We start from the raw sequence: 23,840 nt of genomic DNA, 5'->3' as shown, positions 1-23,840 counted from the left end.
TTTATAAAAGTACTTTTTTAAAGCCTGACCAGAATTTTACCCTACTTATATTTAAAGAAGAAAGAACATTAAATTACACTCCCAAGTTTACACACATAAAAATAACATCCAGTGTTATCAGAGAATATGGTATAACTACTATAATCAAAATAAAAAAGAAGCAAAAAGTTTCTTCTAACAATAACTTGAAATAGATTTAACATTCTTATCATTAAATACCAATGGCTTAAATAATGCAAATAAAAGATCAAACTTAGTAAAATATTTAAATCTAAATAAGGCACAAGTAGTATTTCTCCAGGAAACACATTTTAAGACTAATGATAGCTTTGTTTGGAACCCTAAGGACTATACCGTCTTAGCTAAATCCTCCTATAGAACAAAGACAAAAGGAGTATCAATTCTCTGGAAGAAAAACATAATCACTCCAAAAGTAATTTATAAATATGAAGACAAGGAAGGTCTACTAGCATTTGTTATAATTAAAATTAATAACAGAATATGGACCTTAGTTAATCTATATTGGCTCCCAGGAATTGGAGCAGGAATGGTTAAAAAAACACCTAGATTTTATTTCCAACAATTATAAAGGAAATCTTATACTGGGAGGAGACTTTGTACCTTAGAAGCTACTGAAACCACCAAGAAGTCTTTTCACATAGCAACTATTTCAAAATCCTTTAAAATGGATTAAAGTATTCAGACCCTGGATGTTGTCAGAACTACATTTATTTCTTGAAATTAATAATACAGCAGAAATCAGTAGAGTCATGGTTTGGGACTCATTAAAAGTGTATTTATTTGGTAAGACCCTTAGCTGGTACAAAAACAAAGTTAGAGAGTGGGAGTCTGAATCATTAGACTTGCAAACAAGACTCTTGACACCAAAATCTAAAAAAAAATCAGAATTGTCCAGTAGTCAAAAAAGAAACAGAGGAATTAAATAAAAAATATAATGAAATTCTAACACACAAAACTTGTCTAGCCTTGGAAAAATTTAAAATAAACTCATTAGCCACCTCTCCCAGATATCTACATAACTTATCTACTACAATTAAAATACAATCTAAAACAAATAACATTAGTAATATGTATCATGAAAAGAAAGGGAAAAAAGTATCAGATATAGGCAACATCCTTGAGGCATTTTGGTTCCATTATATGGAACACTTCAAAAAAGAAGATTTAGATACCAACCAAATAGACTTAGATACAAACCTTATCAATATAAAAAAAATCCCGAAAACTTAAAACTAGACCTACAAAAACCTATATCCTACAAATAAATTGTTGACAAGATAAAAGAAAGTAAATCTAACAAAGCTCCAGGGATAGATGGTATAATTACGGAAATTTATAAACTCTTCCCTTCAACAGTAATCTCCCTTTTTCATAAAACTTTGCTAGAAGTCCAGTCAGAAGCAAAAATACCACCCTCATGGAAATATTCTCTCATAATACCAATTCTAAAGGATAATAAACCATCACACCTTTGCACCTCATACAGACCTATATCATTACTGAATAATGATTACAAAATATTCATGTCAATACTAGCTAACAGAATGAAAATCCCACTTTCAAAGACAATTAATAATGATCAAACTGGATTTTTATATAACAGGCACACACATGATAATATTAAAGGGATACTTACTCTTATAGATTATGTGTCCCTGCTCGACAGAGGCACAGTAAACTAATCTTAAAGGGCTACCTTCTGTGACCTACTATACAGAGGCACAGTAGGCTAATCTAATAGGGAGGCGAAAGCCAAATACACTCGGACTAGGCTTATAAATGCCCTAGGGCAGATAGCCTAGTATCTACCTATGAACCTATGAACCTATGTGAATAAAGAAGATAGAGAAACACGTGTAATCACATTAGATATAGAAAAAGCCTTTGATTCCCTCAACTGGGAATATCTATTTAAAACTTTAGCATTATTTGAATTTCCTCCTCCCTTCATCTTATTACTAAAAACATATATATTAATAACTTAGCCTACATTAAATTAGGTCCTTTCACCTCAGAATCTATCCATATAACAAAAGGTACTAAACAAGGATGCCCCCTTTCTCCTATTTTATTTGCCTTGGCTATATAAATACTTGCAGAAATAATATGCAATAATCCAAGAATAAAAGGAATAGAAGTCTATGACCAGTACATATCTAAAATAATGCTTTTTGCTGATGATATTTTATTAACCCTATCAAACTCCAGAGAGTCATTAGAAGAGCTAGAAGAAATAATGAAGAAATTTTATAAGATTTCAGGTCTACACTTTAATAGATCAAAGTCAAAATTTCTATTTTTAAATAAGAAAAAAGAACTACAAGTTACAAATAAATCCATCATAGGAAAACAAGAACTTACTCTAAATTACTTAGGAATAGTGTTATGCAAAAATATAAATGAAACAATATTAATAAATTATAAAAACATCATTGAAACAATAAAAATATATATAGAAAAGTGGAACAAAATTATATTAACTTTTGAAGACAGATTGCAATTAATAAAAATGGTCTTATTGCCAAAAATATTATATGTAGCATTAGCAATACAGTTAATTCCTGAAAGATGCATTCTTAAAGAAATAAACTCATGTTTAATACATTTTTATGGTATCCCAAAAAGAATAGAGTAGCTCTAACTCATCACATTAGACCCTGGAAACAAGGAGGACTGAACTTCCCAGAAATAGAAACATATATAAAAACATCTGTGCTTAAAACTACAATAGACTGGATAAACCCAAATTATTTTGCCAACTGGAAAGAATTAACGGCTATATTAACAAATGAATTTAATCTGTTAAATTTGTTTTTAATAGTACACAAATCAAACAAACCCTGGTACATACTATGCATAAGTATACAATATAATAGAACAAAACCTTCCAAAACAACACTGATTAATCATTACATCAATTATTTTAGGAAACTTATCAATGCAAACATAAATCTAAAACTTTGGTTTGACCTTTTAACCCCATTTACCATCACTAAGAACTTTCCTAAAAAAATATATAGGGAAACAATAACTTCCTGGGAACAAAATGGATTCTTATGCTGGTTTCAATGTGTAAATAAATTAAATGTTTTGGATATACATATGATAAAAACTGCTTACAATATTCCAACACAGGACTGGTTAACCTTACAAAGCATTTTAATGTACACTCAAGATTTATGCAGATTAATTAATAATTCCTCATTTAAAGATATTCCAAATCTAATAAGTTTTCCGTATGAATTTATATATAATAGTTGTGAAAAGAAAAATTCCATTTCAAATCTATATAAAGAGTTAATAACATATAAAACAATTCCCAAACCATCATACAGGCAGTTCTTAACAAAAGGTCAGTCATTGCAGTTAACAGAAGAAATTAATACTAACATCTTGCTATCAGGTAATTGCACCTCTAATACACAGTACTTGAAAATATTTAACTGGAAATACTTATGTAGAGCATTTTTAACACCAGATAGACTTAAAAAGATCAGTACTACTACAAATGTTTTTGCTGGAGGTGTGAAAAGTCAAATAAAGCAGACTGGATTCATATTTTTTTATAAATGTAATAAAATTAAATCGTATTGGAATGGAATCAATAATGTTTTACAATCTTTATTTAATGAATCATTTACCTTAACTAAAGTATTGATAATTCTAAATGTAAATGAAGGTCTTTACCTGAATAAGACAAATATGTATTTGTTATGGACAATACTTGCTATATCTAGGAAATGCATAACCAGAAGGTGGAATTCGAATACCCCACATTGGAAGTATTCTACACTTTACTGAAGACAACTGTATTGATGGAAATAAAGAACTACAAATCTATCCCAGGCCATTTGTAAATAATCCATGGAAGAAAGTTATATCTTTGTTGGACACTCTGCAATAATCAATATTGTATCTCTAACAGCTGATCTGTTAATTCTAGATTTAATAACATGCAGTGTATATAATTGAAAGTCAGGCTATTGTAAGTATTGTATAGAATTGTTTAAAATGATATTTAAAAATATTATGTAAATGTTACTTTAATTGAAAATAAAAAAAAAATATTTGAGGAAAACAAAAAGAAGCAAAACGCTAAAGTGTGCTGAACCATTCCTCTCAAACCATTTGCTGAAGAATTCTGGACAAAGCCAATAATAATGAGGAGACCAAGGGACAAAATCATGGGCAATTTTAATATATTACTCTAATTCATTCAAAAAAATAACAGAACGCATCCGCGTCCACTTTCTGAATAATAAGTGAGAAACTCTACTGTATGGAACTATTTTACTGCTCAGTGATTTCCCATCGGATACAGAGCAATTTGCCCTGGGCAAAAATATTACGCAAAATCAGGGATATTCTGAAAGAGTGTGGAGTGTGAAGAAGTGTGCATGTAAATCCTTATTTTTTTTAGCTTAACTAGCCACGGGCACGGCTGGGTGGGAGTTGCAGTTTAGTGCACATTTATTTTGGTTCATTTAATGTATTCCTAATGTCCCTTTTAGGACATTACCTAAGAAAACGGCAGGTAAATTTTGAAACGCATGCATGCTGTTTAAACGAAGTTATGTCCCTCATATATGTCATAGCTGCGTGGAAGAAGCGAGACAACCAGAAGTGTTTCTGTTCAGCTGGATAAAACATAGAAACAAAGTGGGTATCGTAGTTAGCTAACTGTTATTCCTTCCACTCCCTTATTATTTTATATGAAATCCTGTGCAAAAAAACACAGCTAGATAATCTTATTCTGAAAAGGAGGTTCATATAAAGGCGCAAAATGCGGAGTGTTTCATCCTTTACAAAACATCCACAAACGTAGCCCCCTGCGTGCGCACACACACACACACACACACACACACACACACTACAGTGCACTATTAATTACTTTCCAACAAGCCTCCATCTCAGCCTACTTGCACGATGCTGCCCTCACAGTTTTTGTACGGCAGCCTCACCCACTTGCTCCGCTGTGGGTACTACCAGCACAGAAGTACGTTCCTGAGTCCTGGACTTCAAGGCTGGTTCCTTCCAGAAAGAAATGAGAGCTGTTGGGTCTGAGGGCACTGAAATGTCCCAAACTAGGAGGGTCCACCACACCTGTACCAGCTGATACAAACACAGACTTGGGTTCTTCTCCACTGAACTGGCGGTACCAAGTTATATAAGGGTTATCGTAGCCCAATACTTCACAGGTGACATTAAGAGAACCCCCAGGTGACGTGACTACGGTTCTTGGATACTGAATGACTGTAATTTGTGTCTCCGTCTCTAAAACAGAAACAGACAATAAGTAAAATACTTTGACAGCATTAGTAACAGTGAATCAATATAGTAGAAACAGGATCGCGATGTTCCAGACATTGCTATATGGGTAAAACAGATGCCTACAGCTGAAACAGGAGCATGAATTAGTATTTTTTATACAACTTATAGGGACCATAATAAAACGACTTGACTTAATCAGCTCTGGCCCCTTACTAGTATACGCACCAGTGACAAGCGTTAGCAGAAACACCAACAATACATTCATGATGCAGCATAGACAGGATCTGAATTTCTAGGATATTAGTAGTACCAGCAGCAATATATTATTACACAGAGTTTCCGCTCCGGATATTGCTGTCTATATGGTGTGTCTTTGAGTTCCACCCCCACACGAGGACAACAGTTCTGACATACCCACTTGTTCATTTAATTTGAATTTGATTTAGTTTAGGAAGTCGCTCTATTCTTCTTCTCTTTCTTACGTCTAGGTGATGTTGCTTCAAGAAATCCATTCGCAACTTTTAATGTCTTCCTTTAAAAGGGTGAGAATAGCATAATTGAAATACTGTCCACTAGAAGGTGACAGACTGCTGTTTCAGTGACGAAACCTATGTCCTTCTCTACACTTGCAGGTCTGTTCGTTATACCACATGCCTACAATCTATCTTTCAGCAAACATCCTTATGAGTCCTCTTAAAGCAGGGGCAGAGTGGAGTGAAGCAAATTGTGCCAAGGCGCAAACTTGTAGAAGATATCAGGCTGCTGAGGACGTTTCAGGCTTCACACTTCATGAGGTCAAAGTTATTTAATTTTAGCTACCTTTTGAGCCTCAAAACAATACATTCACAATACAAAAACTACAAAGAAAGTTTCAGTGCACTGATACACTGTAAAGCGAAATTGTTACGTTGGCTCAGTAAAAGCATACAAGTAAACTTGTTATAGCTGGTGTAAATTAATATTTTAATTCTTATATTCAGGGATGCTGACTTTCAAAATAACTTGATCAGACATTCATACAAACTTCTCTATTGTCATACAGCCGTCATGATGCATAAGTCTTATCAAGTTTGAAACTTTAGATTAACGATTACGCTAGCTAACCCAGCTCTTCCAGTGACTGCATATACCACTCCACTCCCACACTTTGTTAGACATATGCTGGACTACTCAATGCCGAAACGTTTAATTTGTGGGAACAATAACATGCAGAATTATGTCCTAGAAAGAGGAGTGAAATTTAAAAGAAGACAGGACTTCAGCAATTTATGTATGGTTGGAGTGAAAGATTGTTCATAAAGAAAACGTGTATAATGCATGAAGTTAATGAACAAATGTTTAAAATGTTTTTTTTAATAACTGTATGTGCACCCATATAAGTTTTCAATGTTTGAGGAGAATGAATGAGGTTAAAGAAGTCAGACTGCGGACCAGTCACTAGTGGAGTCCCACAGGGATCGGTCCTGGGTCCTCTCCTATTCAGCATCTACTTCTCAGAAGTCCAGGCCAACACAAAGGGACTCTAGCTGACCAAGTTCGCAGATGACTGTAAGCTGGAAGTCATTATTAACTCCACAAGTGATGCAGACATCCTACAAAAAGGCCTCACTGAGACCAATGACTGATGTAGAAACCATGGCCTTAAGCTTAATGCCAAAAAATGTGTCATCATTCCCTTTGGTAAAAACTCAGTTCCCACTAATTACCACATCGATGGGATCCTACTGAACACTGAAGGCGTTATAAGAGGTCTGGGGACGCAGGTTGACAGCAACCTCTCCTTCAACCACCACATTGCCACTGTCGTCAGAAAGTCCTTCTATGTGGCACATCTCATTACCAAGGGTTTTGCATCCAAGAAGGAAGAGGTCATCTTCTCTCTCTCTCCTCTTCCCTCATTAGACCAGTCATTGAGTATAATGCCCCATTTGGCATGTACCTCACTAGACATCTGCAACAGCTGGAGAGGCCACAGAAGTACCTCATGAAGAGGATCCTAGGCCTTAAACACATGCCCTACATGGACAGACTCAAAAGACTCTAGCTATTCTCTATCTCATATTGCCTACTTAGAGGAGATCTTTGCTTGACGTACAAAGCCATGTGTGACCCAGCTCTGTTAGAAATGCTACATCTAAAGAAATCCCAATCCCTCTGCACCACATGCTCCAGAGACCTCATCCTCATTACCACAATCAATAGAACATGCTGGAGGGACAGGTTCCTCACCCAGAGACTGCCCATGCTCTGGAATAGACTTCCCATACATGTCAAGCAGAGCGCTGCACTGTCCCTCTGCAAGAAAAATCTTGATTGGATGTGTAATAGAAAGTTCACCTCGGGGATCACTCCAGTGGCTCTACTTGATAGAGTCATTGGGAACTAACGTCAAGCAGCACGATGCCATGGCACTTCTATGGGCTAGGCTTGTAAAGACTCCAGGGCTATTAGCCTAGTATGAAGGTGCTGAAAAATCAAATCAGAGGAACCCATACAACTGTACTGGCTATTAAAAGAGGGACAAAAATACAATTGTATTATATGCAGTTTTGGGTGGGTGTTCTGCTACTAAAGCCTAACAAAAAAGGCCAGGCTTTATCTGATGCCGGCAAAAGTCTTACCTGGTATGAAATTTGACTTTTAGTAACACTCAAGTTATGCTAACGTTGCTGCAGCATTTACAGGTAGGATGGTTTCCATTTCATTCACTTACTAAATCAAAATATACATTACAGTGTACCTCTCTCAGAACACTAATGCTTTTCAACTGGTTTAGTCTCTACAATATTACACAAGCTAGACTTAACCTGCTTATTAACACAAATAATTTAGACTGTGCTCTTCTCCAACATTTAAATTAAATTTAAGCTACTTAGTTACATTTACCTTACCAGTACACTTCTCATCTATTACTTCAATTACCAAACTTTACGGAAATTAAGCCAAATACTTTATGTTGCCAGCCTCTTAGCATTTGGTGTCCTCAGGAACAGTAGGACCTGCCTTATCCTCACTGATAACAAATTCTTCCTTAAAACAAATAACTCTAGCTGTGAGTGGTACCACATTTAACTAATGTGGTGGGTATCTTTCTCACCTTGAACTATGCAGAGTGAGCAACATACACTCAAACACTGTCCACCATCAGATTCTCAAAACAATCACATTAAATATCGTACATTGCTGCAATTAAAAAAATCTTTAAAAAAGCCTCCTTAAACTAGTAAAACTAGGTCTCAGCAGAAATGGTCCAACTCATTTCATCCATGCTCACCCATTGCATTACATTGCCAAGAGTCAAGCTGCTCCCAATTTTGTACTCCTAAGTACTCTACTAACAAATGTGTCTTAGTGATTGGTGACTCAGTTGTTAGGCATACAGATTCCCCATTCATAAAGGTTGGACAAGGATAGAGTTGCAGAAAGTTGCCTTTGGAGTGTCAGAATTTGATGCTACAAGGGCCCTAAAGACCCTTTCCCAGAGCAAAAATGAACATAATGTGATGGGGGCCCATGTGGGAGTGAATGATATGGGATGCAAAACACTGAGTGACACGCAAAGAGAGTCATGCTAGAACTTTCTATGCATGTAAGAAATGTAGGTAAAGCTCCGGTCCTGAGTGGAATCTTTCCTTCTCCAAGAATGATGACTAGGTACAAAGGAAAGATAATTGGCTTCAACAATTGGCTGAATAGTTGGTGTTATTCTAGGTGGATCCAGTATGTGTCAGCATGGGATTAGGTGATTAGTAGTCCAACTTGCTTTGCAGGCTTCTAGATACTGGCTGAAGCCTTTGCTGCCTTCCCAGTACCTTTTTTAGACACTGTAGTTAATGGATATTCTAACATAGTAAGTTCATCTGGGTCTATATTATAACATTGAATTTTATAAACATCGAATGTTATAATATCGAACCCGTAATGTCGAATGCTGAAAACAGCGAAGGTGCAGGACACCAAATTCTTTCCCAGGGAAAGAATTTGGTGGGCCGTTGTTGTGGCTTCGCTGTTTTCAGCGTTCGATATGTTGAAACGTTATGGGTCGGGTTCAGGTAAGTGTGCGATTGTGTGTAGGTTAGGGTTAGGGGCGTGTTAGGTGAGTTAGGGTTAGGGAGCGGGTCAGGTAAGTGTGTGGTTGTGTGGACATTAGGGTCAGGGCGTGGGTCAGGTAAGTGTGCTATTGTGTGTAGGTTAGGGTTAGGGGGAGAGTTAGGTGAGTTAGGGTTAGGGCACAGGTCAGGTAAGTGTGCAGTTGTGTGTAGGTTAGAGTTACGAGGTGGGTTAGGTGAGTTAGGGTTAGGGCGTGGGTGAGGTGAGTGTGCGATAGTGATGGACCTTAGGGTTAGGGTTGGGTTAAGGTAAGTGGATAGCTAGTAGTGTATGTAAAGTTTAGTTCAGGTTTAGGTGCAGGATTTTAAGTGTATGTGTGTGGATTGCTGTTTTTTGTGTGTTTGTGTTGTGTGTATGTTTCTCGGAATAGCGATTTTTTTCCCTGGGAAAAAATTCGCTATTCTGACTGTTCGATGTTTTCAGATTTCGGTGTTTCGGGTTCGATATTATAACATTCAATGTTAAAGAACTTCGATGTTATAATATAGACCCAGTTCATCCAACCTCAATAAAGACCGCATTAAATTTGTGCTTCTCCATGCCACAAGTCTCAAGAAGAAATTGCCTGATTTTGAGTTTCTCCTGTATCTGAAACATGTCAATGTTTATGTAAGTACTGAGACTTGGTTTAAAGCAAATAAAGCATTCCCTCCATACTGGGCTTTTGCACCTATCATGCCTTCAAGTCTAATGATAACTGTGGTGGTGTCTTCATATTTGTAAATGAGCGAACAATGACTTACAACCCACTACTGGTACAACAAACAAATGAAACGAGGAGCCACCAAGCTGAAGAACGCCAGTAAAAGATATATCCCAAAACGACATTTTATTTGACAAAAAATAACAAATATGAACAACAGATGTGAAGCGCTTTTTGTTTAACTTCTGTTAAACTTCTTCAGACTTTTACAAAACACTGACATCACTTCCTTTTATACAAATACTAGTTACAATTAATACTAAATTGAAAACACCTGCTCACAATTAATTCAATCAACTACCTTAGGCAAAGAAAAGAATACATAAAAGTATCTGAGATCAAATAACTAAATGCAATGATTACTTGCATACATTCATTTTATGCTTGTTATCAAAAAAGCATGGATGAGCATATATTCAAGGAACTAAAGAAAAAATAATGTTATAAATATGATATTATAAACACTTGATTATTAAGTAAAAAATGCCAGGCATTAGGAGGAGATATGTTAAAAAATATAAAAAAAATTTAAATGAGTATTTTAAAAAATATACATATATATATATATATATGTATATATACATATATATACATATATATTATGTACATAATGTAAATACAATACAATAAAAAGATACCAAAAGGTTAATAATGGCTTGCAAAACATTCACAATTATTTCAAGACAAAATATGATGATGTCCCAATGTCATGTAGTTTTATTCCTTTCTAATGCCTTTAATTTTATTATGGGGGTTGGAAGGATGGTGTAATAGTTAAGGTGTTTACCTTACAAACACAAGGTACAGGGTTTGATTCTCACATGGGGTAATTGGTTAGGCTTGAAATGACCCACAAGGGTAGTTTGCCTAGTACTAATCTATGAATCTATATGGGTAATTGTGCTGTGCTCATTAATACCAGGCTACATGTCAGCTTGTGTATTTATTTGCCATTTTAATTCTTTTAATTCTAAATTCAAGTCCCGAGGTCTCCTATCCTCTATGTCTACATGGTCAATTACCATAAAGGAGAACTGGTGTTCTTTGTATTCACTAATGTGCTTGGCTAGTGCATTATTAAGCTTATTTTTCTTAATGGCATATTCATGCTCATATATTCTTTGGACTAACTGTCTGTTTTCCCTATATGGAATACTGGGCATGAATTACATGTGGCTAGGTATACTATTGCTTTAGATTTGCAGTTATACTTGCCATGTAAGTAATACTTCTTTTTCTTACATGAAACACTTCCCCTGTTTTTATTTTGTGGCACCAATGACAAGCTCCACATTTAGTCAGACCTATCATGCCATTCCTAGGTGAACTATTCCTACATTTTAAAATATCTTTAAAACGTCTACCTTTTCTAAATACAATTTTAGGTTTTTCATTAATGTGGTTTCTACAGTAGGGATCTTCCATGATAATGTTCCAGTTGTCCATAATAATGTCTCTAACCATATTATGTTCTTGAGAAAATATTAGGACAAGTGCTTTAGAAAACATAGTTTCTCTTGTTGTATCACTGCTTATATCATTATTAGAAATGCTATTAATAATGTTAGATGGAATACTATCATTATGTACCACCCTTAATCGACTAAGAATGGGTTTGAAATGTTCATTCTGTCTTTTAATGGTAACTTCTTGTATAAGAGTTTCAACTAGTGTTTCTGGATAACCTCTATTTAGAAACATGTCATGTAAAACGCACATTCTTGAAATTGATCAAACTCAGTAACCATCCGGGCTGCTCTTACTAATTGACCTTTAATGACAGACTTTTTCTGATGCTCCGGATGGCAACTGCTATAATGTAGGAAACAATCTGAATAAGATTCCTTCCTGTAAATCACAGCCGTATACATTTGTTTGACAATATTTTTCATAAGATGCACATCTAGATAATTCATATATTTGACATTATCATTCCATGTGAATTTTAAAAAATCAGTAGCTGTATTAATATACGTTAGAAACTCATTCAAACTATCTGCTGTGCCACTCCAGATGATACTGTCATCTTGAAATCTATGGTATGATTTGATAAACACTTTATACTCACTATTAAATACATAGTTCTTCTGCCAAAAGGCCATAACTAAATTAGCATAGGCACCCCCACATGGTTACCCCATAGTGATGCCTTTTTTCTGCAAAAAATATTGTTTATTAAATGTTATGAAATTGTTACTTAATACTAATTCTAATAATTCCATAATTAAGTTCACTAAGTCATGTGTCATATGATGAAGTGTAACCATCTCATTAACCCCTTTCTAGCCCTATAGTTTGTGGTATCACTGTGTATAAATCACATACATCTATAGTAACTAGAATGTCATTGTGGTCAAATTCAACGTTATTCATGTGCTCTAAAAAGGTCCGGGAGTCTTTACAAATCTGTTCTTCTTTCTCCAGGACCATTTTTAATTCATAATCTATGTATTTCACACATGCCAAAGTAATTGAATTCCTACCATCAACTAATGGTCTCATGGGGGGGGGGACATCTATATTCTTATGGATTTTGGGGGTGCCAAAAAAAATTGGGATTCTGGGAGTTATCATGTTAAGATAGTTGTATAAGTCTAGCGTGATGCGTCTTTCTAAAAAAATGTCATTGATTTGCCCATAACGTTTTCTATAAGCAACATTCAATTTATTAAGTGACACATCAACATACGTATCTGTATTTAATGTCTCAAATAATTTATCTTTATACATATCTTCACACATAATAACTGCTCCACCCCCTTTATCTGGCTTCATGATTCTTATTCTCTCTTTTCTTAGTTTTTTTCAGAACATTTAGTTCATCACTCAAGTTATGTGCGTGATTTTTTGTTGTTGTGTTAAGCGTATCTAAACACTTAAATTCTTGTTCACATATCTTGTCATGCAACATTAATTTAGGATGTAAAGGGGGTTATATATACTACTAATGTTGAACTTAGTATTCACATTGTAAATCGCATCTTGGTACATTAAACTAAAGTTGATTTTCCTTAAAAATATTTTAATTTCAATCATGGTATTAGTGAAATTAAAAATATTAGTTGGAACAAAGGTAGTTCCCTTAGATAAAACATTTGCTATTTCTTCATCCACATGAAATTCAGAAAAATTAAACACCTTAAGATCTCCCTTTGTGTTCACTACAACATGTTTATCTTTTTCATTTATAATATTTTCAGTTTGTTGAATGTTGTGTAAAACACCCAAACCATCAGTCCCAATAAATACATAATTTAAGTCCTCCATTGTTTGTTCTTTGGCCTAGCTCCTTGAAACCCAGCCACTACATTATGGAGATTAGGAGTTTTGTTCCTTAATCTTTCAGATCTTCTGAATTCAGGGAATTCTTGGTCATATAAGGAATCGGCTTGCTGAACAGTTTCTCTTACTATACCTTGGTCAAAGTTGTTGCTGCCATTACTATTATTGTATCTGTATCTTCTTTGATTTCCATGGGGCTTTGGGTATGCTAACCCATTTACGTATTGATTCAAGTCTCTTTTCAGTTTCTTCATTTTGCCAGTTTTGAGTTTTAAAATATACTGGTCAATACTATTGCAAATACTCAACATTTCATATTTAGCATTATCAAATGCCAAATCTTCTCTGATGTCCCTATCTAATACTGTCAGCTCTTTCATAAGCCCATCAATTTCTAATTCATTGTATTTTATCATAATGTTAAGTAACTCTTTTCCACTTCTGTCAAAAAGTTGCAATAATTCTAAATGGAAAGGTGAGTTATTAATTAACCCAGTCGGGTACTGCCAAAAGCGCAACCCTTTTGGAATGATATTGTGTATAATGCATTCTTTAAGATATGCATTTTCTAATTGCAGCTTCCTGCATTTAGATAATTTAATGTCAAAATTGTTAAGTTCACTTTCTGTTAAATTTGTACCTTGTTGTTGGCCACCAGAAAAAGCAAATGCTGAATCCAACCATTCGTTTAAAAAGGGTAATTTGCTCCTGCGTCCTTTATTATGGCTGGGATCCTGCCCCATATTGTGAGACCATACTCCTTGCTGGCCATGAACCTCCATGTGTAGATGGTGGTCGTTTCTACCAGCTGGATTGTGAGCAGGGTATTCAAACTCACCAAACATGACAGTGTTGCATTAAAATCAAAAGTGGTGCTGTTCCTCAGCATCTGTGCACAACTAGAATGAGAATTAGATCCAGAAGATTGAAATCGTTCGTATAAGCTATCCACCCACTGGGATAGTTGCATAATCAATGCTGTAAGTTTCCCTATCGACCCTTCAGTCCTTCCATTGTTATCCTCAAGCTGTACAGCACCCTCAGATTCATGTGAAATGGACATACTAGCGAACAATGACTTACAAACCACTACTGGTACAACAAACAAATGGAACGAGGAGCCACCAAGCTGAAGAACGCCAATAAAACATATATCCCAAAACAGCACTTTATTTGACCAAAAATAACAAATATGAACAACAGATGTGAAGCGCTTTTCATTTAATTCCTGTTAAACTTCTTCAGACTTTTACAAAACACTGACATCACTTCCTTTTATAGAAATACTAGTTACAATTAATACTAAATTGAAAACACCTGCTCACAATTAATTCAATCAACTACCTTAGGCAAAGAAAAGAATACTGAGATCAAATAACTAAATGCAATGATTACTTGCATAAATACATTTTATGCTTGTTATCAAAAAAGCATGAATGAGCATATATTCAGGGAACTAAAGAAAAAATAATGTTATAAATATGATATTATAAACACTTGATTATTAAGTAAAAAATGCCAGGCATTAGGAGATATGTTAAAAAATATTAAAAGATTTTAAAAGAGTATTTTAAAAAACACGCACACACACACACACACACACACACACACACACATATATATATATATATATATATATATATATATATATATATATACACACACACACACACATAAATATTTATATATTATGTACATGATGTAAATAGAATACAATAAAAATATACCAAAAGGTAAATAATGGCTTGCAAAACATTCACAATTATTTCAAGGCAAAATATGATGATTTCCCAATGTCATGTAATTTTAATCCTTTCTAATGCCTTTAATTTTAATATGGGGGTAATTGTGCTGCGCTCTTTAATACCAGGCCACATATCAGCTTGTGTATTTATTTGCCATTTTAATTCTTTTAATTCTAAATACAAGTCCCAAGGTCTCCTGAGTGAATGATATGGGATGCAAAACACTGAGTGACATGCAAAGAGAGACATGCTAGAACTTTCTATGCATGTAAGAAATGTAGGTAAAGCTCCGGTCCTGAGTGGAATCTTTCCTTCTCCAATAATGATGACTAGGTACAAAGAAAAGATAACTGGCTTCAACAATTGGCTGAATAGTTGGTGTTATTCTAGGTGGATCCAGTATGTGTCAGCATGGGATGAGGTGATTAGTAGTCCAACTTCCTTTGCAGGCTTCCAAATACTGGCTGAAGCCTTTGCTGCCTTCCCAGTACCTTTTTTAGACACTGTAGTTAATGGACATTCTAACATATTAAGTTCATCCGGGTCTATATTATAACATTGAATGTTATAATATCGAACCCGTAATGTCGAACGCTGAAAACTGCAAAGGTGCAGGACACCGAATTCTTTCCAAGGGAAAGAATTTGGTGGGCCATTGCTGTGGCTTCGCTGTTTTCAGCATTCAATATGCTGAAACGTTATGGGTCGGGTTCAGGTAAGTGTGTGATTGTGTGTAGGTTAGGGTTAGGGGGAGGGTTAGGTGAGTTAGGGTTAGGGCGCAGGTCAAGTAAGTGTGCGGTTGTGTGTAGGTTAGGGTTACGGGGTGGGTTAGGTGAGTTAGGGTTAGGGCGTGGGTGAGGTGAGTGTGCGATAGTGATGGACCTTAGGGTTAGGGTTGGGTTAAGGTAAGTGGATAGCTAGTAGTGTATGTAAAGTTTAGTTCAGGTTTAGGTGCAGGATTTTAAGTGTATGTGTGTGGATTGCTGTTTTTTGTGTGTTTGTGTTGTGTGTATGTTTCTCAGAATAGCGATTTTTTTTCCCTGGGAAAAAAATCACTATTCTGACTGTTCGATGTTTTCAGATTTCGGTGTTTGGGGTTTGATGTTATAACATTCGATGTTAAAGAACTTCGATGTTATAATATAGACCCAGTTCATCCAACCTCAATAAAGACCACATTAAAGTTGTTCTTCTCCATGCCACAAGTCTCAAGAAGAAATTGTTTGATTTTGAGGTTCTCCTGTATCTGAAATATGTCAATGATTATGTAAGTACTGAGACATGGTTTAAAGCAAATAAAGCATTCCCTCCATACTGGGCTTTTGCACCTATCATGCCTTCAAGCCTAATGATAACTGTAGTGGTGTCTTCATATTTGTAAATGATCATATCATGTCCAGGCAGATTCCCAGAAACCCACAAATAGAACTCATAGATCTCCAGGCCACTCTAAATAAGACAAACTATCAATATATAGTCTGCTATGGGATACTTCTATCACCAGGTGATCATGCTAGAGTCCTAAAAGTATTGGAAGAACTTCATATTAACAGGAACTCCATTATTTTGGGAGACTTTAATTACCCCCACAAAGAACTGCAGTACTACACCTTCAATACAGTGTATTCGTAAAAGTTATCAAACTTAATTAACAAAAAATATCCTGGAGCAGTTAGTTAATAAGCCCACCAGAGGACATAATATTCAGCAGGTCCTCACAAATTTAGCCTCTACATGTACTTTTTCACTGGTCTTACCTTCTCCAGTTAGGTTCAACCATAAACTTGTGACATCTGTTTTGAAAATCTCCAAAGTTCCTGAAAACAACATGTCTGATGTTAAGGACTTCAAGCAAGCAAGTCTGATGAAATCTTTAAATTTACCAGTGACAGCACCAGCTCAGATGGTGACACAGCAGTCAGTTCTATACCCACTTAAACCAATGCACAGAATTATCAATCCCAACCAGAGCAAAATGCATTATTATACCATATGTGACAGTCTCCACTGTGCCGTGACTGTGAATATGTAACACAGCAGTATACAGTACACCATACATGACAGCCTCCACTGTACTGTGACTGTATAACATAGCAGTGCACAGATGCAGCTTATTACACCATAAGTGACAGCCTCCACTGTACTGTGACAGTATAACACAGCAGTGCACAGGTATAGCTTATTATACTATACGTGACAGTCTCCACTGTACTGTCATTGAATAACACAGTAGTACACCAGTACAGCTTATTATACCATATGTGACAGACAGTAGTGTGACGGAATGTATAACACAGCAGTACACAGTATCCCATATGTGATGGCCTCCACTGTACTGTGACTGTATAACACAGCAGTACACAGGTACAGCTTATTGTACCATACATGACAGCCTCCACTGTACTGTGACTGTGTAACACAGCAGTACCCAGGTACAGCTTATTATACCATACGTGACAGTCTCCACTGCACTGTGACTGTATAACACAGTATACACAGGTACAGATTATTATACAATTCATGATAACCTCCAATGTACTCTCAATGTATAACACAGTAGTACACAGGTACAGCTTATTATATCATATATGACAACCTCCACTGCACTGTGACTGTGTAACACAGTAGTACACAGGTATAGCTTATTATACCATACATGACAGTCTCCACTGTACTGTGACTGTGAATGTATAACACATCAGTACACGGTACACCATGTGACAGCCTCCACTGTACTGTGACTGCATAACACAGCAGTACACAGGTACAGCTTATTATACCATTTTTGACAGCCTCCATTGCACCGTGACTGTATATCACAGCAGTGCACAGGTACAGCTTATTATACCATGTTTGACGGCCTCCACTGCACTCTGACTGTATAGCACAACAGTACACAGGTACAGCTTATTATACCATATGTGACAGCCTCTACTGTACTCTGACTGAATAAAACAGGAGTGCACAGGTACAGCTTATTATACCATGTTTTACAGATTCCATTGTACTGTGACTGTATAGCACAGGAGTACACATGTATATTTTATTATACCATATGTGACAGCTTCCACTGTACTCTGACTATATAACACAGCAGTATGAAGGTGCAGCCTATACCGAGCAGCAATTAGTCCTATATTATTGCTAAAATGGCCAGAAGCATTGCAGTGCAGCAAGCTCTGCAGCATAAACTTTATGCTTTATGGTCACATGAGCAGAATCTACATTAGTAAAGTGTCATCTTTTGAAGTTCATATACATCACCGTGCAAATAGGCTGAATGCTTAGTTTTGTTGATATATGTCATCAAAAACTGTTCACTGTATCTGCACTGCTTTTACCTAATTTTAGCTTTTTACAAAACCTCTTTTAATTTTTTGGGGGTATTTTTTATATATGTTTTAAAGTCATTATATGCCTAAAATAAAAGTGACTTGCATATGAATAATGTTAAATAGTCATTTGTCTGCAATTCAGAATATCTCAGGGCTTGCAGACAACTTGGTACATTACTTGTCAAGTCTTGCTTCTAATAATTAATATCACTAATTGTTTAAGGGACAGTGTAAACAATGTTTGTCCATGATTGGTCAAATATTTACATGTTAAAAAACAAGTCTCAAAAAATTCTGTTATGACACATACCTCTCAACTGTACAGATTTTTGAGAATGTCCAGATTTTTGCATCATATTTTTGGTCTGTGTTGTTTTGGCAAATCATTGGCAAATTATTGAGGATTGAATTTGGAAAACAATGATAAACATTTGAGTTTCAGATTTCATACCCTTCAGAGAATTCACGTTAATGCAAAACCTGTTATTCTATCAACTTTCTAAGTTTGTAATAGCAATATTTAAATCATTCCTATGTTGTTCCTTTGTCTGCCCATTATTTATGGCTTTGTTCAGATTTCTTGCTCTAAGAGGTTGAGAGATACACCACTAGACTCTGCTAAAGTAACCAACTAATAAGTTTTCTTCCAAATAAGATTTTTACTTTATTCGAGTTCCCAAGTTGCACTAATTTTACACAGTAAAACATATATAAACTGAGAATAAAAAATGACAATTGAGGGAAAAAAAAAAAAACAGCCAGATAAGCAGTTTCACTTTGTGAGTAATGATCCTTCTTCAGTTCTGAAACAAGTTTACTTAGTATTAAAAACTAAGTAAACTTGTTTTAGATATGAAGGAGCATTCATTCGCAAGGTGAAAGCATTAATCTGGCTGCTTTATTCTGTATCATTTCTGTTTATTGTTTTTATTCCAAGGCCCCAGTTCCAAAAGACTTGATCTCAATGTAAGTTACCACTTACACTGAGAGCATGCTGAGAGCCGGTGTTTTGGAGTCTGGCCCATTGTGCAAACCTGTTTAAAGATAGGCCTTATACTAAAGTAGGTAACTTAACACTGAGAAAGTCTTTCAGAATCAGGGTAGACTTGTACTGAGAGCAACTCTTTTGGAATCTGACCTTTAGCTGTTTGCATAATTTACTAGCTATATTAAATTAATACTACTTGACTACTGTTGAATAAAGTAATATGTTTATTTGGAAGAAAACAGCTGTGTGGGTTACTTTGTCAAATTTTAATGGTGGTAGAATTTATTTGGAGATTTTGTTTTTTAAGCATACACCACTTCAATTCTTTGCTTACCTGTGCTTAAGGCAAAAGTTTGTTTATCCCATCATTTGAAAGTTGAAACTGTAGCCTTGAATCTAAGAAGTGCATTGTTACTGTTGTAGTACTTGTATGTTACTGTTTCAGAATGAATATACATTCCATAACATGTCTTCAAAAATCATATTTCAGACCTTTTACAAAGGATATTTTATTATACAGGAAAAAATGCCAGAATATTTTGACTTTCCCCAGGATTCATGAAGCTTGGCGCAAGGACGGTTTTAGCCTTGCACCAAGAGTCCTCCTTACGGGTGGTGCAGCAGCACCATATGAATATTTATGAGGGTGCGCTGCTGCACCCTCTACATGCACAGGAAACATGTGCGAGTGCAGGGGGTGTGTTTAAATGTGGCACGGAGGCTTAAACATGCCCCCACAGTTGCACAACCTACAATGCTTACTATTAGAGCCTGCCTCTAATAGTAAGCAATTATTTCAGTGTCCGTGGATACTGAAATGTATGCAAAGTATACAAGAGTGTCCACGAACACTGAAATAAAATCAAAGGAGTAAACACACAAGCATGTAGTTGAATGTTGAGCCCCTGTCCCTAGAACTATTACATTTAAATTCCCTGTGTCCCTATTTTACATTTTTATTTCTTCGTTATTTAAAGTGTAAGCAAAGTGCAGCGTGTTTGTGCGTAGATTACACGTCAAAATCATCCAAATAGAAAAAAACATGTAAAAATCAATGTTAACGTCAATAGTGTAGTGGTTAGAGCATCCACCTAATAAACAGTCATTCACAATTCGAGTCCCACTGCAGCACAAAGCATCTTCCATGTAGAATGTGTATATGAACATATTTTGTACATCTTTTTGCTGTATAACCTACATAATAACATATATATGTGAACTGGAGTACTGCATTAAATGCACATGTGAAGCGTGAACAAGTGCAGGGGGTATGCCTGAGAGCAGAGCTCTCAGAATAAACACGCCCCTGCAAAGTACAACAGCAGGAAGTCTGAATAAAAGAGCGAGACCGCTCATAGGTGTCTGCATATCCCCACCAACAGTTCCCGTATGTATAACAGCAACAGTACACAGAAATAAAATGAAGAAACCATTTATTTTGTTTTAAAATCCCGAGCACAGCTAACCGTAGGTGCGCAGGTTTGCCCATCGCTTAGCTACGGTTAAAGCAGCTGAAAAGGCTGAAGAAGATAACAAGGAATATATATGCAAATGAAGCAGCACAGCAATAGTGTAATGGTTAGAGCATCCGCCTAACGAACAGGCATTCTCCGTTCGAGTCTCACTGCAGCACATGTCATTTTCCATGTGGAACGTGTATATGAAAATATTTGTACATCTTTTTGCTGCATAACCTACATAATAACATGTAAATGTGAACTGGAGTACTGCATTAAATGTTTAATTAATTTAATTTAAAGTAAAGTGTTAGTGTCATAATGAATAAGGCACTAGTAAGCAGGTTTAAGCACAACTAAGCAGTAGTAAACATATATAAGTACTAGTAAGCATGTTTAAGTGCATTTGCGCGGGTGTAAGCAGTGCCTACACACATTAAGCATAGTAGAAGCTAGCTGAATTTAAGAAACTGCAATAGGAAGTTAGCACTGCTTACCATTGCGCAAACCCACACGCACCTGCTCACAACTGCTTAAAAGTGCTTTAATCACTCTGTATCCAATGGCCCGTGTTCTGCCCAGCAACAAAACCAATGGCCTCTGCAAAGCTCGAAACCAGGACCCTGCACACCACAGCCAATGTGATTTATCACTAAGCCATGGCAGATATGCATACATCTGATGTTATCACAAACATATCATCCGGCACAGTCATGCAACATCATAGGAATGTATATAATTCTGTAGATGTATGTGCGTGTGTATGTACAGATATAATATATATATATATATATATATATATATATATATCTATGAAGAATGAACGTCGTGACAATAAAGCATACAAACAGAATGAGAAGGAAAACAACAGCAACTCCTGTATTATTTAGAGCTGTCATCTTATGTCATATCAAGCTGGGCAGGGGTGAGCAAATCACTGCTTCTCAAACCACAGCAGGATACTACCAGTGGGAGTAAAATTGTCGACCTGCTAAGTCTACATTACAAACAATTACAGGGTAGTCCCTGGTGGGACTACCCAAAAATTGCAGGTTGTTTGAACTTCCAACCATTACACAAGCCAGGGCAGGTATTTTCAAGGACTAAAAGGATGAGAGAGCCTGATGATACATGGGTTGAGACAACATATGTGTAGGGTCCCTAACGCTGGGGAGAGGGCAATGTGTAGAGGTGTGTTATGGCTGGGATAGCAACTGGAGAATGGATGGTTTGTGTGTATGTGGAACTCGGGTGGGGTGGAGGAACCATGAGTATGAAATTATGGATCCAGGCATGTCAGGGTTGGATGGCCCGGTTCTAATTGGACCGCCTCGTGGAGGTCAGAGAGTTCGTTATAAATATATATATGCATACACACAACATACATCTATATGTAGAAGTACATTCCCTGTACCACATTCATTCCTTTTGCAGACATAAATAACATGAAAGTGCCCCTACAAACCTCGACATTAGATAGAATAACAGGTTGTGCATAACCATAAATGTAATAGGTTCATAGGTAGGTACTAGGCTATATGCCCAAGGGCATTTATAAGCTTAGCCAAGGTGTGTCGGCTTACGCCACCCCATTGATCAATTTACTGAGCCTCTGTCAAGCAGAGCTGTTGAATTGATCCCAGTATGTCCCAATCTTTGCCCCCCCAATTATATTTGGCTTTGGCTAGACTTCTTACATTAAGAGGTTGAGGGGTATGATTCTCGTGTATGCTTAGTTGTGTTGTTTGGCTTCTAAGGCTCAAGGCATGACTAAATGGAGTTTTGACTTGTTGGAACAGTCTGCATACTCAGTTAACAGATGTTAAATAAATAAACGTTTATTTATAGTTCATTACAGAAAAGATGGTGACCATCTTCTCTGCACTGTGGCTTATATATCCCGACTCAATATCATGCAAAATGCATGGCCTTTGTAGCAGTGCAGGCCTTACTTATACTGTCATGAAATGCTTGTCATCTATATATATATATATATATATATATATATATATATATATATATTTTTTTTTTTTTATTTGCGACATTTTGCACGATTTTGCTGGGATATAAAATTCCAAGGCAAAATAAGTTGTTGTTTTGTTTCCGTTGTATATTGCAGTACTATAGTATGAGAGTTAAGAGAAGATAGAGGGAAGGGACGAATCTGCAAAAATTCAGAAGTGTGTATTTTGTTTGAAGTTAGTGCTGTTCTCAAAAAAATAAAATGTGAGGACTTTCTCATTATGAAATATTTGAATCATTCCTGTGATTTGCCGGCTGCGTCAACGCCAATCACTAAACCGGTCTTATTTGTAATATAATTTTGCTGAACTTGTACATTATTAGTTTTCATGTGTAACGTGTGCGTTATTATATAGACTTAGTTATTAATTTATTTTAGTGTCTTGTTAACTGGAGTAACGAAGTAATGAAGTATAGAGTCTAATCTTGAAATAAAGACATGTGTGCCCCAGGTGGGACAACCCAAAAAATGGGAATAGTGTCATATTGGTCACTCATTTCACCAATGTTTGTGGACTAAAAGGTTGGGATGTCTGAGGATACTTGGATTGAGTCAACCCATGGGATGGGTCCAGAGGAGTCGGGAGTGGCCAATGTGTAGTGGTGTGGATACACCATGTTTCCAACTGGAGAATGGATGACTGCTGTGTCAGTGAAGTGTTGGGGTGGGTGTTTGGGGAACTAGGATCCATGGGTATATGGGTATATATGCAAACTAAGCAGCACAGCAATAGTGTAGTGGTTAGAGCATCCGCCTCACGAACAGACATTCCTGTTTCGAATTCCACTGCAGCACATACCACTTTCCATTGGAAATCTGTATATGAACATATTTTGACATCTGTTTGCTGTATAACCTGCATAATAACATTTAAATGTGAACTGGAGTGAAGTGTCAGTGTCATA

The 23,840-nt window shown here is 36.1% G+C and overlaps 1 gene segment (V, D, J or C); it reads right to left on the bottom strand.

Annotated features, from left to right (window-relative positions):
• Window positions 1-3,867: 3,867 nt before the first annotated feature.
• Window positions 3,868-5,664, bottom strand: LOC122807994. The segment is given in 2 exon segments: window positions 3,868-5,295; window positions 5,518-5,664. Coding segments are annotated over 2 exon segments (357 nt in total).
• Window positions 5,665-23,840: the final 18,176 nt, after the last annotated feature.

This window comes from Protopterus annectens, chromosome 8.part0 (genome assembly GCF_019279795.1).
Source record: "Protopterus annectens isolate FY-2018-M chromosome 8.part0, PAN1.0, whole genome shotgun sequence".
NCBI lineage: Eukaryota > Metazoa > Chordata > Ceratodontiformes > Protopteridae > Protopterus > Protopterus annectens.
The sequence above is the reverse complement of the archived record's forward strand: the minus strand, read 5'-3'. Positions and strand labels throughout refer to the sequence as shown.